At 39.7% G+C, this 15,614-nt stretch overlaps 1 protein-coding gene across 1 annotated transcript in view; it reads left to right on the top strand.

The window, feature by feature from the left end:
* The first annotated feature begins 427 nt into the window (after positions 1-427).
* Positions 428-15,614, top strand: part of narf (nuclear prelamin A recognition factor) — a 32,017-nt gene continuing 16,830 nt past the window's right edge. The window contains exons 1-4 of the mRNA XM_028818389.2: positions 428-695; positions 11,105-11,188; positions 14,224-14,367; positions 15,302-15,434. Of these exons, the coding sequence (XP_028674222.1) occupies positions 669-695; positions 11,105-11,188; positions 14,224-14,367; positions 15,302-15,434 (388 nt within the window). The 5' untranslated portion in view covers positions 428-668. The remainder of the gene's footprint in view (positions 696-11,104; positions 11,189-14,223; positions 14,368-15,301; positions 15,435-15,614) is intronic.

The following is a 15,614-nucleotide window of genomic DNA, read 5'->3' as shown; positions in this document are numbered from 1 at the left end:
AGCCCGGTGTCATTTCGCTGTCCCGGACTCATGCCGTGGCACTGAATTTTCACAAAAGGTTACAAAGCTGCCTCTTCAAGTGACAGTTATTTTAATCCGGCCGACGGTCTCTGTGTCCAGGCCGTGCTTTACTTGGTAAACGACGCTGTACGCTTTTCAGTGGAATTCACGAAAACGTCTCGTTAAACTTTGGTGAGTGGGAAAGTTGTGTTGTGTTCTTTTAATGTTTTTTAAACGCGAGAAACACAAAGAAACTCGTGACTCGCGTCTGATGTTACGCCCTCTCAAGTCAGCTCCTCCTACATTTCCGACCCACCTCCGTTACGACGGTCCAATCACATCTCAGTCGCGCGTAAACAAACGAAGGGTGGAACCTGCTAACAATTGGCTGCGGGCGACTTCAGCGCGCTGTCATAGGACGCCAGAGCCCTCAATCTGCGGGTTCCGAGTGTCGTTTGAGCGACGCGCCGTTTACCCTATATAAAGTAATAGAAGACGCCGGAATACACAACCCTAAAGATGGTTTTGTTTTAATTTGTGAGGTGAACGGAGCTTTTTAAAGCTCTTCTAGCCGAGTTATTTTTATTTATCCGAAAGACAATAGAGAGTTTCTTTCAGACTGCAGCTAAAGGAAGCAGAGAAACCCCGACGTAACGAAGAAATTACCAATGAAGTGCGACAATTGTACGAAAACGGTGAGTTGGGGAACTGGACGGAGAAGTGATAGGGTGCTTAACTCGATCTGTGGCGGCGGTGTTGTTATAAAGAGGGAATGTTCCTACGGCTGATTTCTCTCTTCCTCCACTGTGGTGGTCGTCTGTCTTCGCATTGTGACTTGTGTCAGGGACATTCCCTCCCCCCCTTTTTTTCGCCCCGTATGGGTAGGTGGGGACGATTGACGGGCGGGCCAAGGCCAAATTCCTCGTTTGTTTTTCACGACTCCCGGAGTGTCATCTGGCCTGTCTTGTTTTCGAATTGCTGGTAGACATTTACTGTACTGTAGGCGGCCTGTCGATGTTATTTGTACGTTTTCTCGAAGAAGCCAGCTGAATAATTACATGTGTAGGTCTGTAATCCAACATCTGAAACCAGGTCTGCGGAGTGCTACGATATTTGTTTTTTTTATTGTAAAGTCATTTTTTGATAAACCCCACCCACATTCCCAGTAAAGTTTTGACATTGGACACTACGGTTTGACCAAAGTAGGATTCGTTCGGCAAGACATAGCGTTTAAAAGAAACTTTTATAGATCTAACCAAAATGTAAGTTAGAGTTTAGAGATACCAATTCTGTGAATAAACTTTTTCTATTACTGCTCAGTGCTGGAGAAAATCAACTCTGGACGGGACGTCCCGTCACCGACTATCAGGTCCACTCACCTTGTCAGTTTGGAGACCGCCTAACGTCATGTGATTGTACTAATGGAGTGCGTGTAAGCGTTAAAAAAGGGGGGAAGGGACAGAAAAGATTCGATTACAAATAAAAATAAAAGGGTCTCATGAAATGATCACTGGATGACAGGCGTTTGGGTTGTCATTGTGTGTTGCCCTCTATTTTTTGATCGTTCTGTACTGGATTTTGGGATGTCCACAATAGCCGGAACTTGTTTGCTTTTTTTGGTGATTAAAAACTCTTGTTGTACTTTTAAGCAAATTTTAAAGTGGAAAAGGGAATGGTGGGAAATGCATGCTTTTTTATGTTAAGTAAAAAAAAAAAAAAGACCGCTGGGTCATTTTAGTTGTGATGTGAATGTTCAGGTTAAACCACAGTGTGCTTGTGTGGATGGGACCTTTTTAAAGTGTTCGGGACTGACAAACCCAGATGGCAACTCCCAAGAACTTGTGCTCTGTGGCTCAAGATTAGTGTGAGGTCAGTGTGGCAGACCTGCGGGGTTGCACGTGTTTATACTTGAACAGCAAATGCCATACGTTTCATTTTCAGAGTTTGCCATGGAGGTTAGCATGAAGAAAGCTGGCATGCTGTCGACAAGGCTGTGTTTTTTTTGTTTTTGAAGGATACCATAATCCTCATAGCTTTATGGCACTGAAACTCTCCGTATGCTGGCATGGCAGTGCTGAAGAGGACACTTGGGCCCCTGTGCTCATTCCTTATGCTTGGGGACCCAGCGTTTTCAGATCACTGATACAAAAAGTGTTGAAATGTGCAAGGTGTAGGTTAGCAATAATTTTGTGGGAGCTTGGGGTTCTTTCCAAATCTCCAAAGCATTTTATTTGTTTCTTGATAAATTGGATCTTGCCATGTGTGTGATATTTGGATGGAGAAAGTGTGTCCACAAGATGGATGGAAGCTGGTTTCTGTTAACTTAAATGCACACTTTGGACTGTCTTCTATAATTTGACTTTTTTCACTTCTTTGTTGAGCTGGGTAACTTTTTTTTTTTTTTATATTAATAAATGATATAACGAACCCAAGGAACCATTCAATGTCTTACTTTCTTTGCATGCTTTTTTTGTTTAACTACATCATTTTAATTCTTTTAATAAATATTGTATTGATCAGCTGGTCAGATTAGGTGTGTCATCTAAATTGGTCATTTTAAATATCTGCTCATTTGAGTATAGGTTTAACTTGGATGCCTATATTTGTTCATTTATGTTTTATTAATTAACCTAGGAAGATCACTGTGTCGCTCAAAACTTTAATGTTAAATGACCATGTTGTGATGCTTTCCTGTCTCCCTTTGTGTATTAAAGAAACACTTGTGGTGCTTCGTTGCTGTATTGAAAATTGTTCATGGTATGGAGGTGTCACTTGAAATATGTGAACACTGTCATTCTGTGGACGGCACCAAACCGCACAGGTCTGAGATGTAAGCCTCTGGTCATTAGATGATGACACGATAATAAGACTGAATTGCTCCATTTGTTAAAGACCCGTAGTACCTCCGCGTATATAAAAGATTGGTAGCTTTATTCCATGCTCTGGCTTCTGGAAGCACCCTGGGAAGAATATCTGCAAGTAACAAAAAGGGACTAACAATTGTATGTCATTTTTTAAAACTGTTTTGTGGGAAGTCCTTGTGCACAGTAGTGTGACTCGACTCCACTTGCATTGTGTGCGTTTCTCCCATTTTGTTTGGGTGGCGTATGCTGTATGCTCTGTCGATTGAAAACAAACATTCCAACTAGAAATTTTTAAGTGGCATGTTCCTGGAAATGAAATATAAACGCGTCCAAGGTAGTTAGTGATATGACAGAAATCCCACAATGCCTCAGTCATGTCTGTGTAATACAAAGTTGAATATGGAGATTTGAACCTTTCTATGCAATTTTGAATATTCAGCCTCCATTTAAATACACTTGAAATTAGGGATGTGAGGCGCATTAGATACAGAGTCAAGATGTGACTAGTGTAGTATGACAGAATTAAAAACTGGTAGGTGATCATTTACTGATGCAGTGTGTTTTTATAAGGAAGTCCCATTTCACTATTGAAGTTTTGTTCTGTTGCTCTGTACACATTCATTGTGATTTCCTGTAATTACTGTCATTAGTTTCCTTGCTAGTTCTGCAGGCCAACCCGATTTTTAAAAAGTGAAACAATTTGACCTAACATTTTGAAGATTTTTATTACATGCACAATATGTAAAGTCAGTTCTGGGTATGTGTCATTGCATAAACCCTCCCAAATATCAAGCAAAGGTTGGGAGTATGCACTGATACAGCGAGTTGCCCGCCCCTGCCACACAATGAACTACCTCGGGCGACACCTTAGCACCAGACTAGTTTGAGTAGAATGGAACAGTATGAAGTTGTTTTTTTTTTTTTTGTTTATGGTGGCTGGAGTCCTGCCATCAACCCCTGCAAACTGGAGGACGTCATACCCAGGATGGAGAAATTGCAGGTTAAGGGCTCAACGTGGTGGAATCGCTTCTGGCGTTTACAGTATTTGAGCTGGTCACCTTGGGATTGCGGGTACAGATCCCTAGCCTCAAAGCCACCACTCTATATCAAGCAGAATAATCAATTATCAGAGGTTAGGGTGAGAACTATCTATTTTGATATGTGATTGTAATTTTGTCTAATTTCTGCCATTCTTTTGTTAATGATATTTGTTGAACTGCGGTGGGTTGGCACCCTGCCCAGGATTGTTTCCTGCCTTGTGCCCTGTGTTGGCTGGGATTGGCTCCAGCAGACCCCCGTGACCCTGTGTTCGGATTCAGCGGGTTGGGAAATGGATGGATGGATGGATATTTGTTGAAGTGGTGTCCCAAAATATAAATACACTTGAAAGATTAATAATGTACCCAGACAGAGACTAGTGTTCTAGAGTAAGTTTCAGATGTTAAAAATGTTCACGGTCTTGAAACATAGGCATTTTTCACTATCGGTACTGAAAAAGCAGTGCAGGATAGATTAAATTTTGTCTAATGGCCTCCAGCTGTGTCCTTTATTTCATGCTGTGTGTTGTTCTCGGAGTGTGCCACAGTGGATCAGCCTGCTTATTCCGGAGACTTGCTATTTTTTTTTTTCCTGTAGTTGTTTGTTGTTATTAAAATCCAGAAAACGCCACCATGTGTGAACCAAAAAGCCCCAGGTAATCTATGATCCCTTCCAATGGATTTATACCCCTTCATTTTAGAAAATGTCCATTTATATCTTATGAGATGTTCAATTTTTGTTTTGTTTTTGTACAGCTTTATAGTTAAAGTGTATGGTCCCCACCTTCATTGTTAGGCACATCAGTCTTATTTATATATAAGAAGCTCATTCCTAATACTGTACTGTAATCTCTCAGCGGGATCACCTGCTGTTGTCTAACATCCATTCTGAAAGAGGAAATTTACATTTTTGTGCTGATTGCCTCGTAACACTTATCTGAAGCTTGTATTTTTTTTTTTTCCTTAAAAATAGTCCTTTCCTAAGTGACTTACATAAATATAGATGGATGCATTATGAACAGTATATTGAATAAAAATGACGTGCCTCTTGCCATCCCATGTCTTTCATCATCTGTGATGGCCTTCTTTAATATTTGCTTGAATTGGAATTTGGTGGTGGCCTTTCAGTATCAACTTTCAAGAAAATGAGATCCAGATTAATAGTTTGAAGCCATTCATATTTGTCACTTTCAAATAACAGGACTCAAAGTTGTCCGGTCATATTTTGAATTGCAGGAAGAAAAATAAGTAATGTGTCCTGATCTACTATAATAAAATGTGGATGAAATGTTTAACTCTTGATTAAAGGTATGCATGCATATAATATATTCACATACTGGGCATACCCCTAGATAAACTTCCCATTGCCAGCACCACTACAGGTTAAGTTAGTCATTAAGTTAATGAAAGGAAGTCTTCTCCTAATAAGAAATCATCAAGGTTTGTAACATGTAGGGTTGAAGCTGGGTGCTTATGAGCAATGTTGTCGGGCGACTGCTTCACTGGGTCACTTGTTTTGGGGTCAGTCTTGGATTTACAATAACGATCCAATGGCTCTCGTGTTCAATGGTAATCATCACTGTTTAATGACCAGGGGCATCATGTATAAACGGTGCATACGCACAGAAATGTTGCGTAAGAACGTTTCCACGATCATATCACGATGTATAAAACCTAAACTTGGCGCGACACTGGAAGGATAGATGGATAGAATAATTAAACATTACGAAGATATTTCGATGTTCCTTAAGAGTTTTGAAGAATCACCGTTCTAAGCTTACAGATGGCTTAACGTCTGTTACCCAAATCGCCACACAATCAGCTCTGTATTTGGAGAAAAAAGTAAGGACAGGAATTGGGGGTTAGTACGTTTGAAAAAGATAGTACTTCTGTAATAAAGCATTTCATCAAAGGTCGCGCACGGCGCAGCAAGCTTCTTGCGTAAGACATTAACAATCACTGTGCCACCATGTTCCCATGTTTAATAACATGCTTTAACTCATCATCATGAAAATGATATCACGTATACATCTCAGTATTTTAATTATTCTGAGTGCTTTAATATTACGAATGTAATGGATGCTGTGTCCTGTCAGAGGAAGAGCACAAAGTGATTCAGGCACATAGAGCACATATAAGATCAAATACAAAACAAAGCATTTAACGTGCTACTTTAGTTATGATGGGATTTGAGAAACTAGTAAATTAAATGATTTTAAGATGAAGTTTATGATGATCTACTTTAATGACAAAATAAACTACGTGATTAAAGTGGAAATTTCGAGATTAAAGTTGACATTTCGTGCTTATAAGCTTTCATATAACACTCAGATGGTGGGCTACGAATCGCCTTTTCACGCCGACTTTGATATGTGACAACTTTTTTATTTTGGGCACTGTGCGACTTTGTGAACTTGAGCTTTTGAGTTTCTCCGTCACGCTATGTCACTCGATCAACTTCCTTTTGTTGTTTATATAACTGTTTAAACCAACAAATAGTACGTTTTTCTTTGCCTTCACTTGGTATTTGCTGAAATTTTTCTATTTTTCCTCGTACGTTTGCCATTGCCTTTTCACAGAACACTGAGCTTAAGGACTACTTGTATTGATTTGCATATTTAAAGAGGCGTAATTCTGGGAGGAGTTGGGGCGGGACAGCAGGCGCATGCGTTAATTTCCACGCTGACCGGGATTTATGGAGCGGAAGAACGTGGAAGTTGGCGAACGCACAGATTTATGCATCTGGATTTTTTTGTGCATAAGTACATTTCCGCTTTTGTGCTTGCATCATGTTATAGTGTGAGTTCTATGCACGGCATTATGCATAAGGCCCCAGGCCATTTGGCAAGTTTCACTACGTTGTTTGCACGCTGCTTCGCTTTCCCCCAATTGAAGGATCCTAAGTTTGCCTGCAGAACACAATTGGAGATGGAAGACCTGCTTTACTTAACTTTTGAACTATTCCTTTCCTAATTTTCTTTGAAATCTGGTAGGCATTAATTTTGTATTCCATTAATTGAGCTTGCCTGATCAATTGCTGACCTTTTAGGTACTTCTGTATATTTAACCTGAAGAGAGTGCAGGCAGGATGGAATGGGTGGAGAAAAGTGTCGAGAGTAATTTTGTGATAGACGGGTACCAGCAAGAGTGAAAGGGAAGGTCTACAGGATGGTAGTGACACCAGCTAGGTTATATGGGCTGGAGATGGTGGCACTGACCAGAAAGCAGGAGACAGAGCTGGAGGTAGCAGAGTTAAAGATGCCAAGATTTGCATTGGGTGTGACAAGGATGGATAGAATTAGAAATGAGGACATTAGAGGGTCAGCTCAAGTTGGACAGTTGGGAGACAAAGTCAGAGAGGCAAGATTGCATTTGTTTGGACATGTGCAGAGGAGAGATGCTGGGTATACTGGGAGAAGGGTGCTAAGGATAGAGCTGCCAGGTAAGAGGACAAGAGGAAGGCTTAAGAGGAGGTTTATGGATGTGGTGAGAGAGGACATGCAGGTGATGGGTGTGACAGAGCAAGATGGAGAGGGCAGAAAGATGTGGAAGAAGATGAACAGCTGAAAGAAAAACGTGTGTTTAACCCAAAAACTTCTTGTGTTATCTAGCTGGAAAGGAGAAGCGTTGTCTGATCTGATTTGAGTAAAATGTTCTGTGTGTATTACTAGCCTGTAATTATGGTAATCCTTAAAACCATTAAAATTCAAGTATAAGCCACTGCAATGCTATGACTTGCATTTTGTTTTTGGTTAAGCAAAAATGGCAAAGTTTTCTTGGAGACTCAGTTATTTGAGAGTGTTTATCTTGGTGTGTGGGTTTTTTTTTAATTTATTAATTAACTTAAATATATAGTAGTTTTGCAGACAACACTTGTGCAATCCGTTATTTAAATTTTTGCAATGCTACTCCATATGATGGAATTTTCCTAGCCTGGGTAATTCTTCTCCATTGTTGTTTTGGATTCCGTTAACGTGAATTGACTTGATACCAGTTTGCTGGGTTATCAACAATCTTCAGTGTTTTTGCTTGTGTGTGGCCTTTATTATCACTTGTGTGCAAAGTAATTTTGTATGATGGAACGTGTCCATTCTAAACCTTTTTGAAATGAGCCAAGTAAAAAGCCTCTCTCCAATGGTGTCTAAGAAGGGCGATCTGTATAACCGTCTGACCTGCTCAAATGTGAGCAGCAGGATAATCTGGTTAATGATGCCATTGCCTCATAGGTCTAGGGATCTGGTTTAAAATTTTTGCCATATTCTCTCTTCTGTTTGCACACTCCGCTTTTGGTAGGGTGTTGTGCTTTGTTAGCCATTGTGGACGCAATGTGAAGTCAAGCAAATTGACACCCTTTATTGGCTAACTAAAAAGATTATAATATGTAAGCTTTTGAGGTAACTCTGGCTCCTTCGTCAGGCAGTGTGTAAAGTTTGATTACAAACTGCCTCAAGAAGGGGCCTGAGTTGCCTGGAAAGCTTGTATATTGTAATCATTTTAGTTCGCCGATTTTTAAAAGGTGTCAATTTGCTTAACTTCGCATTGCACACTCCCCAGTTGTAAGGTGAGGAGGTCTCTAGGTATTAGTTAATTGACAACTCAATGTTGGCACATGACTGACATTCCTTACAGAGAGTTTACTGCCTTGCAAGTAAGTGAGCATGTTTGGCTGTACCTCCTCCCAGTGCTGAAATGGAAGAATGTTCAGGTTCTGAAAATTGGATGGGTCAGGTGTGTGGTCTCTTCTGCGCTGTAGTCCATGACTGATTAGTACTTGTACCTTAGAAATGCTTCAGATAAAGGCACTGATCAGTAATCCACCTCGCAGCAGAAGTGACATGTTTGCACAGTGTAAACCTTCAAACATCCATTTCACACTCTCTCTTCTGCAACATCACAAGTGGAAATGAACACAGAATCCTTAATGGCTTTCATTTGTGTGCATTAATGTTCATGTGTCAGTTATGGGGTAAACTACATTATTGGCCATTATTTTTGAGTGTCTTTGTCTAGCAAGTGACTTGAGTATCCATTGATAGATAGATACTTTATTAATCCCAACGGGAAATTCACATACTCCAGCAGCACCTTACTGATACAAAAAACAATATTAAATTAAAGAGTGATAACAATGCAGGTATACAGACAGACAATAACTTTGAATAATGTTAACGTTTAATCCCCCGGGTGGAATTGAAGAGTTGTATCGTTTGGGGGAGGAACAATCTCCTCAGTCTGTCAGTGGAGCAGGACAGTGACAGCAGTCGGTCGCTGAAGCTGCTCTTCTGTCTGGAGATGATACTGATAAGTGGATGCAGTGGATTCTCCATGATTGACAGGAGTCTGCTACGCGCTTGTCGCTCTGCCACAGATGTCAAACTGTCCAGCTCCATGCCAACCATAGAGCCTGCCTTCCACACCAGTTTGTCCAGGTGTGAGGCGTCCTTCTTAATGCTGCCTCCCCAGCACACCACCGCGTAGAAGAAGGCGCTCGCCACAACCATCTGATAGAACATCTGCAGCATCTTATTGCAGATGTTGAAGGACGCCAGCCTTCTAAAGGAAGTATAACTGGCTCTGTCCTTTCTTACACAGAGCATCAGTATTGTTTTAATTAGAAAGTACAGCGAATTTTGAATTAAAATTTGAGTATGTTGACCTGGAAATCTTTAAAACTTTTAAGATTAATCAAGGAAGACTTGCAAGTAACTATTGATTAAACTTGTGGCGGGCTTTTCAATGCCAAATTAATAGTGATGTTACTTTTCCTGTCAATCCCAGTGAACCATGAATTTTGGTTGGGTAGTGGAAATTACTTTTTTTTTTTTTTTTTTTCCTACTAAAATATCACTGCCCTACTCAGAATTTCAAGCATCCCCTTGTGAAATTTTGCCTGACACCCACCGTGTAGGTCTATACTTTGAATTAAGAGGGAGCTGTTAAGAACACGGGATGTAAGACGCCAGTTGCTCGGGCATGCAGGTGTTGACTTGATGATGACTACCAGCATAGTAAGTACTGTAGCGGACCAAGAAAAGGGTGTACGTGTATTTGTATATATGTATGCAAATACTTACGTACATAATTTATAATGTATGTATGATATGCATGTGTTTATTTATCAATTATGATCTGTGATTACAGATGTAATGGATAGCTGAGCTGTTTTCTTTGAGGCCCAACCGTTCATGAGATTGTTACATTGTTAAGGAAAAAAAATTCTCTTGTATTTTAATTACTGATATATACTAGGTTTTGGACTCTGTTTATATAAAAAAAAAAAAAAAAAAAAAAAAAAAAAAAAAAAATTGTATCTAACAGGTACTTGAGAGCATGTGAAGAAATACTAAGTATTGCATTCTGGGGCAAAACTATGCATCAATTTTAAGGCCCTGCAAGTGCCTTCATTTGTTTGTTTTGATAAGTAATGCTGCTTTGTTTTATCTGTTGCACACTGACGCGGTGAGCAAATGGTTTTCCTCCTTTTTCACCTTGTAGTGATTCATGACTTAGAGCAGCGCTCTTTATTATAACATTTGGTAATTGCAGCATTTCTTTCTTTCATCCTGCATGGTCGCACATTAAATAAATCAAACCAACAATGTTGACTAGAATTAATTTCTCAATATGGCCTTTGCAAAATACCTACCAGTTTGATTATTCTAAAATTGAATAAAATGTGTCCTCACCTGATGTCCATTATAGGTTTATGGGGTCATTACTGTTACATGTACAGTGAAATTCTTACTTGCACATGCTAATCAACATGCAACACGTCACTACTGTCCAGTGCCCTGACCTTACCTTGAAACTTCTGTCTGTCTTACCAAAAGTATATCAGAATTAACATTTAAAATTTAATTATTTTAGTGAATAGTTAATTATAAAATGTTAAAGGATGTAAGGACATTATAATAAAAGGCTAAATTAATCACTAGTCCTTTCAACCCAAAAAATGACAACTAAACATCCTGTAGGCACAGAATAGACAAATTTGAGGAATGAAGTCTGAACAAATTCACTTTTAATTTTCTTTTTATGAATGCTGCTTACACATTAAGTATTAATAGTAAGCTATATATAGTGAAAATTTAAAAGAGAAATTGAATTATTACCACTCAACTTGATGTAGTGTCCTCATGATTAACTTCTATTTTAAGCTCTTCTTCTTTCTGGAATACTGATGAACCCTCATTTGCTTTACAGGAGTGTAACAAGAAGCAGAAGAATGACGAGAACCAAGCTTCAGCCAGCAGCGAGTTTGCTAAGGGTGACGAGAATGCAGAAGAGGTAATTAATTGCCTTCCTAACTCTTGGTGTCAGGCATCAGATGTTACATTTTCACTGCTGTTCAGATGTATATGGAATATTGTGCAGTGACCCTAAGTAGGGATGTTAATGGTAAGCCATTGTTTAACTTGTGTTGAGTTTAAGCTGAATCACTGTATTGATTTTGAGATTCAATTAATTTTTCCCCCTCAAAAAACAAACTTCCCTTATTGCATTGTAACATCTAATCTAGCCAGCGGACTAGCTTTGAGACAGTGTCTAAGTGGACACAGGTACACATCGGGTCATTTTACATTCAGAAGCAGAATAGATTTCCTACAGTAAAAATGAATTGAGCTAATTGTAGCTTGATTTAAGAACGTTTTCAGCAAAACCCTGAGGTGCGCTGCTTGCTGCACATCATAAGTTCAAGCAGCATGTATGTTTAGTTTGTGGTGGTGTGAGGTTGGACAGCAACACTAGCGAGGACAGACTGAAGAATGGCAGCCAGAAGAACGTGCAGAGAGGGTGGGGTACAGTAATGGAGTAAGGCATGTTTCCTGACAATGTGGATGACGACCCAGGCTTATAGAAGCTAAACGGTTATGTTGTGCCGGGTTACCACATTCTCTCTAGTGACACAGTCACCAGCCATAGAGAAACACTTTTTACTGAGAAGACTGAATCATTGGAAGCTCTGCTTGTCAGAGCCAAAAAGCCTTTCGTCTTTACTAACAACTGAAAATTTAGATCACAATAAGGTTCCACTAAATATGGGTGAAATGGTCCAATTAGACATTAAGCTAACACCCTCACCAAGAAGTTAACTGCCACCACGTAGACTCGGGGACTCCACATGTACGTTCATGATAACTCCCAAAAAATGATGGCAGTTAATTTTACCCAGTAGTTAGATGTAACTTGTTTGTGATATTGTGCAGCCACCTTTCAAATTTTAAGCTAGTCTGGAAAGGAGCCTTGATCATGAGCCAAGTGAAATGGCTGAAGTAACGGCCAAGAAACCATGAAATTCTAGTCTCCCCTTTTAGTGCTCATCAGCGAGGCTTAAAACACTGAAATAACAGAACTCCATGAAGCAGAATTTCACTGCTAGGCCAAGTGCATACCCCAGTCCCCTGGATTGGTAATAATTCTTTACATGTATATAGCGCTTTTCTCACTACTCAAAGCGCTCTCCACACAGGGAGGACCCGGGAAGCGAACCCACAATCTCCTTACTGCATAGCAGCAGCACTACCACTGTGCCACCTGTGACAGTAAGTACCATGGCTGGCATAACTGGCAACAGCATACTTATGGGTACTTGCTACATCTGAGGGGGGAGTGTTCTAACCAGGTGGTCTCACTCTGATGTGGTTATACTCTTTGTCTTAAACCCATATTTAATTATTTTTAGTTGTTTTCATAACCATGTTTATTAATAGGCTAGAGAAGGGATTTTCAAGTCGTCGGAGGTCTCCCACAGTTTCTAAGGTAGCCTACTTTGCTAAGTTTGTTATTAGCATAAAAAGGACAAACTTTTAAATGTGCCACACATGCCTGTTAGTCTGGCATGTTCAGTGAAACAGCTGGGTGCTTTTACATTGTTATTGTAAACGATCTTTCGATGTGTCAAATATCAGTTATTGGGGAGGTGGGGCACATACCCTGTATGTTTATCTAATGGTGTATTTTAAAATTGGAATAAAATGCACAATGCACTAATCTGAGCTGACTAGATAGATAGATAGATAGATATCTATCTATCTAGTCTATTGTGTATCTGTCTATTCTATTTTACCAGCAGTTTGCAAATGACAGGTAATATGGTTAAGAAAAAATTTATAAAAATATATTTTTAATAAAATTACATTCATACATAATACACTAATCCAAAAAAATTAAGGGAACACTTGATCATCCCAGGCTGATGCCAATTCAGTGAAGCATCGGGGATATCAGGCTTCCCAAATGGACAGACTAAGAGATTGTGAATTGGCTTCATCTGCATTGGTGTAAATGAAAGTGACAATAGGTGCACCAGAGAAGCAACAGCAAGATACACCACCCCAAATCCCCCAAACCAGCCATTAAGGGGACTGGTTTTGCAGGTGGTGGCCACAGACAATTGCTCTCTATATCCTTCCTGACTGATTTTCTTAAGTTTTGTGTTGTTGCTAATGTCCTTGTCACTATTCATAGCACGAGGTGATACCTCCAGCTGATTCAGGTTGCACTGTTAGTCCAGCTCCTTCAGGATGGCACATCCATATTTTTCATTGCAAGAAGGTTTGCTGCATCTCCCAGCATGGAGGAGATACCAGGAGACGGGCTGTACAGGGGCATCAGCCCAGCAGCAGAACTGGTATCTGCTCCTTCGCGCAAGGAGGAGCACTGCCAGAGCCATACACCATGACCTCCAGCTGGCTACTGATGTGCATGTTTTTGACCAGACTGTCAGAAACAAACTCCAGGAGGGTGCCATAAAGGCCCATTGTTCTCTAGTGGCAGCTCTGCTCACAGCCCATCACTGCAGGTTAACTCTGCAGCTCTTCCATTGGCGCCCTGTTCTTTTCAGACGAGTGCAGGTTCACATCGTGTGTATATGTGTGTGTGTGTGTGTGTGTGTATATATATATATATATATATATATACAATACACACACACACACACACATTATAAAAAATGGTAATCCTGGGCAAATCTTTGTATTGCATGGGACCTACAGCTGAACATGAACTGTAAGACCTGTGATGTTTGTTACCTGCAGTATTTTGTACTGGGGATGTGCTTAGTGTTTGATGTACGTCTCCAGTACCCTTTTAAAACCATTCATGTGGCCCTTGTGTTTGTTCAGTTCAGATGAACCAGTGAACCCTCCTGAATGCCATTTCATACTAAACACTTGTTAACTCTGCATGATTTTGGGACTCTCCACTGCACGCTTGATCGTACATTTTGTATATCTTTCCAAGACTGACCGTCACTTTGTAATGGAGAACTACATTAATAAAGAAATGCTAAAGTTTTGTCTGTCTTTCTTTCTCTTTTGCAGAAAAGTGAGTTTCATAAGCTAGCTAGTGAGCGGGTGTTTCTCAGTGACTGTTTGGCTTGTGATAAGTGCGTCACAGATGAAGAAAGCCAACATATTTATCAGCAGAATGAAAGAGAACTTTTCAATATCCTCAGCCTAAATAAGGTACAGACGAGGGTCATGTTGTGGTGTGAGCCTTTTTATTTTATTATCTGTGTGTGTAACATTCCTGAGTTAAAGTGGTAAAATTTGCAGTTACTGAAATCCGCATAGTGACTCAAAATGATCTGTCGGTCATCCAAGAATGAAATTAAATATTGTCTGCCTTCACCCTTAAACTAGGAGCATGGTATGACCAGGAGTTTAATGCAGAGAGCATATAAAAATGCTCTTCAAATGGATCCATCTTCTAGTTCATGCCTTTTATATCTTGATGCAAATACTTTACGTTAATTTGTGGAAAACACACCTTTGCCCTTACAGTGATGTTCATGAAGATGCAACTTGCTATTTATCAGACTTTCTCGACATGATCACGTATGTGGGAATCGCATTGCACAAGATGCACATTGTAGTTCTGCGGCTATGCACACTTCATTTAATGAAGAGTGTGATTGTTGAAAGAACTGGGGGGTGGGGGGAGACACTGATTGGAAAGAGCAAAATGGATGGATTTCCTTAACCCTTATTTGGTGTTCAGTTGTTCCCTTATTTTAAAAAAAAAAAAAGTGGTGGTCCTCACTTTGTCAATTTATGTAGTGGATAACTTCATAATGTGGTTGATCTTCATTTAAGCATTTGAAACGTATTCCACTGCATTGCTGCTACTTTTCATTTGGGGGAAAAAAAATATCCGCTTCCCTGAGCCAGCAGGTTTAATGCACATGCAAATTAAGAAATGCCTCCTTAAATCGCATAATATTCAAGTTTAATGGATGCTGCTTGAATGGTGGTGTGTGTGCCGTCTTTTTTTTCTGTAATGATTACATTTGAATGAAATATGGTTTTATGGAGAATTTTATCTTACTATTGTTTGGGTTTTAAGATTTCACTCATTTTTATATTCATTACACATTTTTATTTCTCTGTTTTAATACAGAAATGTGATACCTCAAAACACAAAGTGCTGGTAGCCTCGTTGTGTCCACAATCTCTGCCTTACTTTGCAGCCAAATTTAAGGTTGGCATTGCGGAGGCAGCTAGAAAACTCTGCGGTTTTCTCAAATGTTTAGGTAACAAAAATTTTTTTTGTTTTTCATACTGAATGGTTGGTTATGAATCTTCTGTGCTGTTTGCTAAATTACTCTAATAAGCTGTCTTTTTTTATATGGAGTGATGCTGATTGAGTTGAGTTTCTTTCTGAAATCTGCTATTACATCTTCACAATAATTTTGTTCTGTTTAGGAATTTGA

This window comes from Erpetoichthys calabaricus, chromosome 14, assembly GCF_900747795.2.
Source record: "Erpetoichthys calabaricus chromosome 14, fErpCal1.3, whole genome shotgun sequence".
Classification (NCBI taxonomy): domain Eukaryota; kingdom Metazoa; phylum Chordata; class Cladistia; order Polypteriformes; family Polypteridae; genus Erpetoichthys; species Erpetoichthys calabaricus.
The sequence above is the reverse complement of the archived record's forward strand: the minus strand, read 5'-3'. Positions and strand labels throughout refer to the sequence as shown.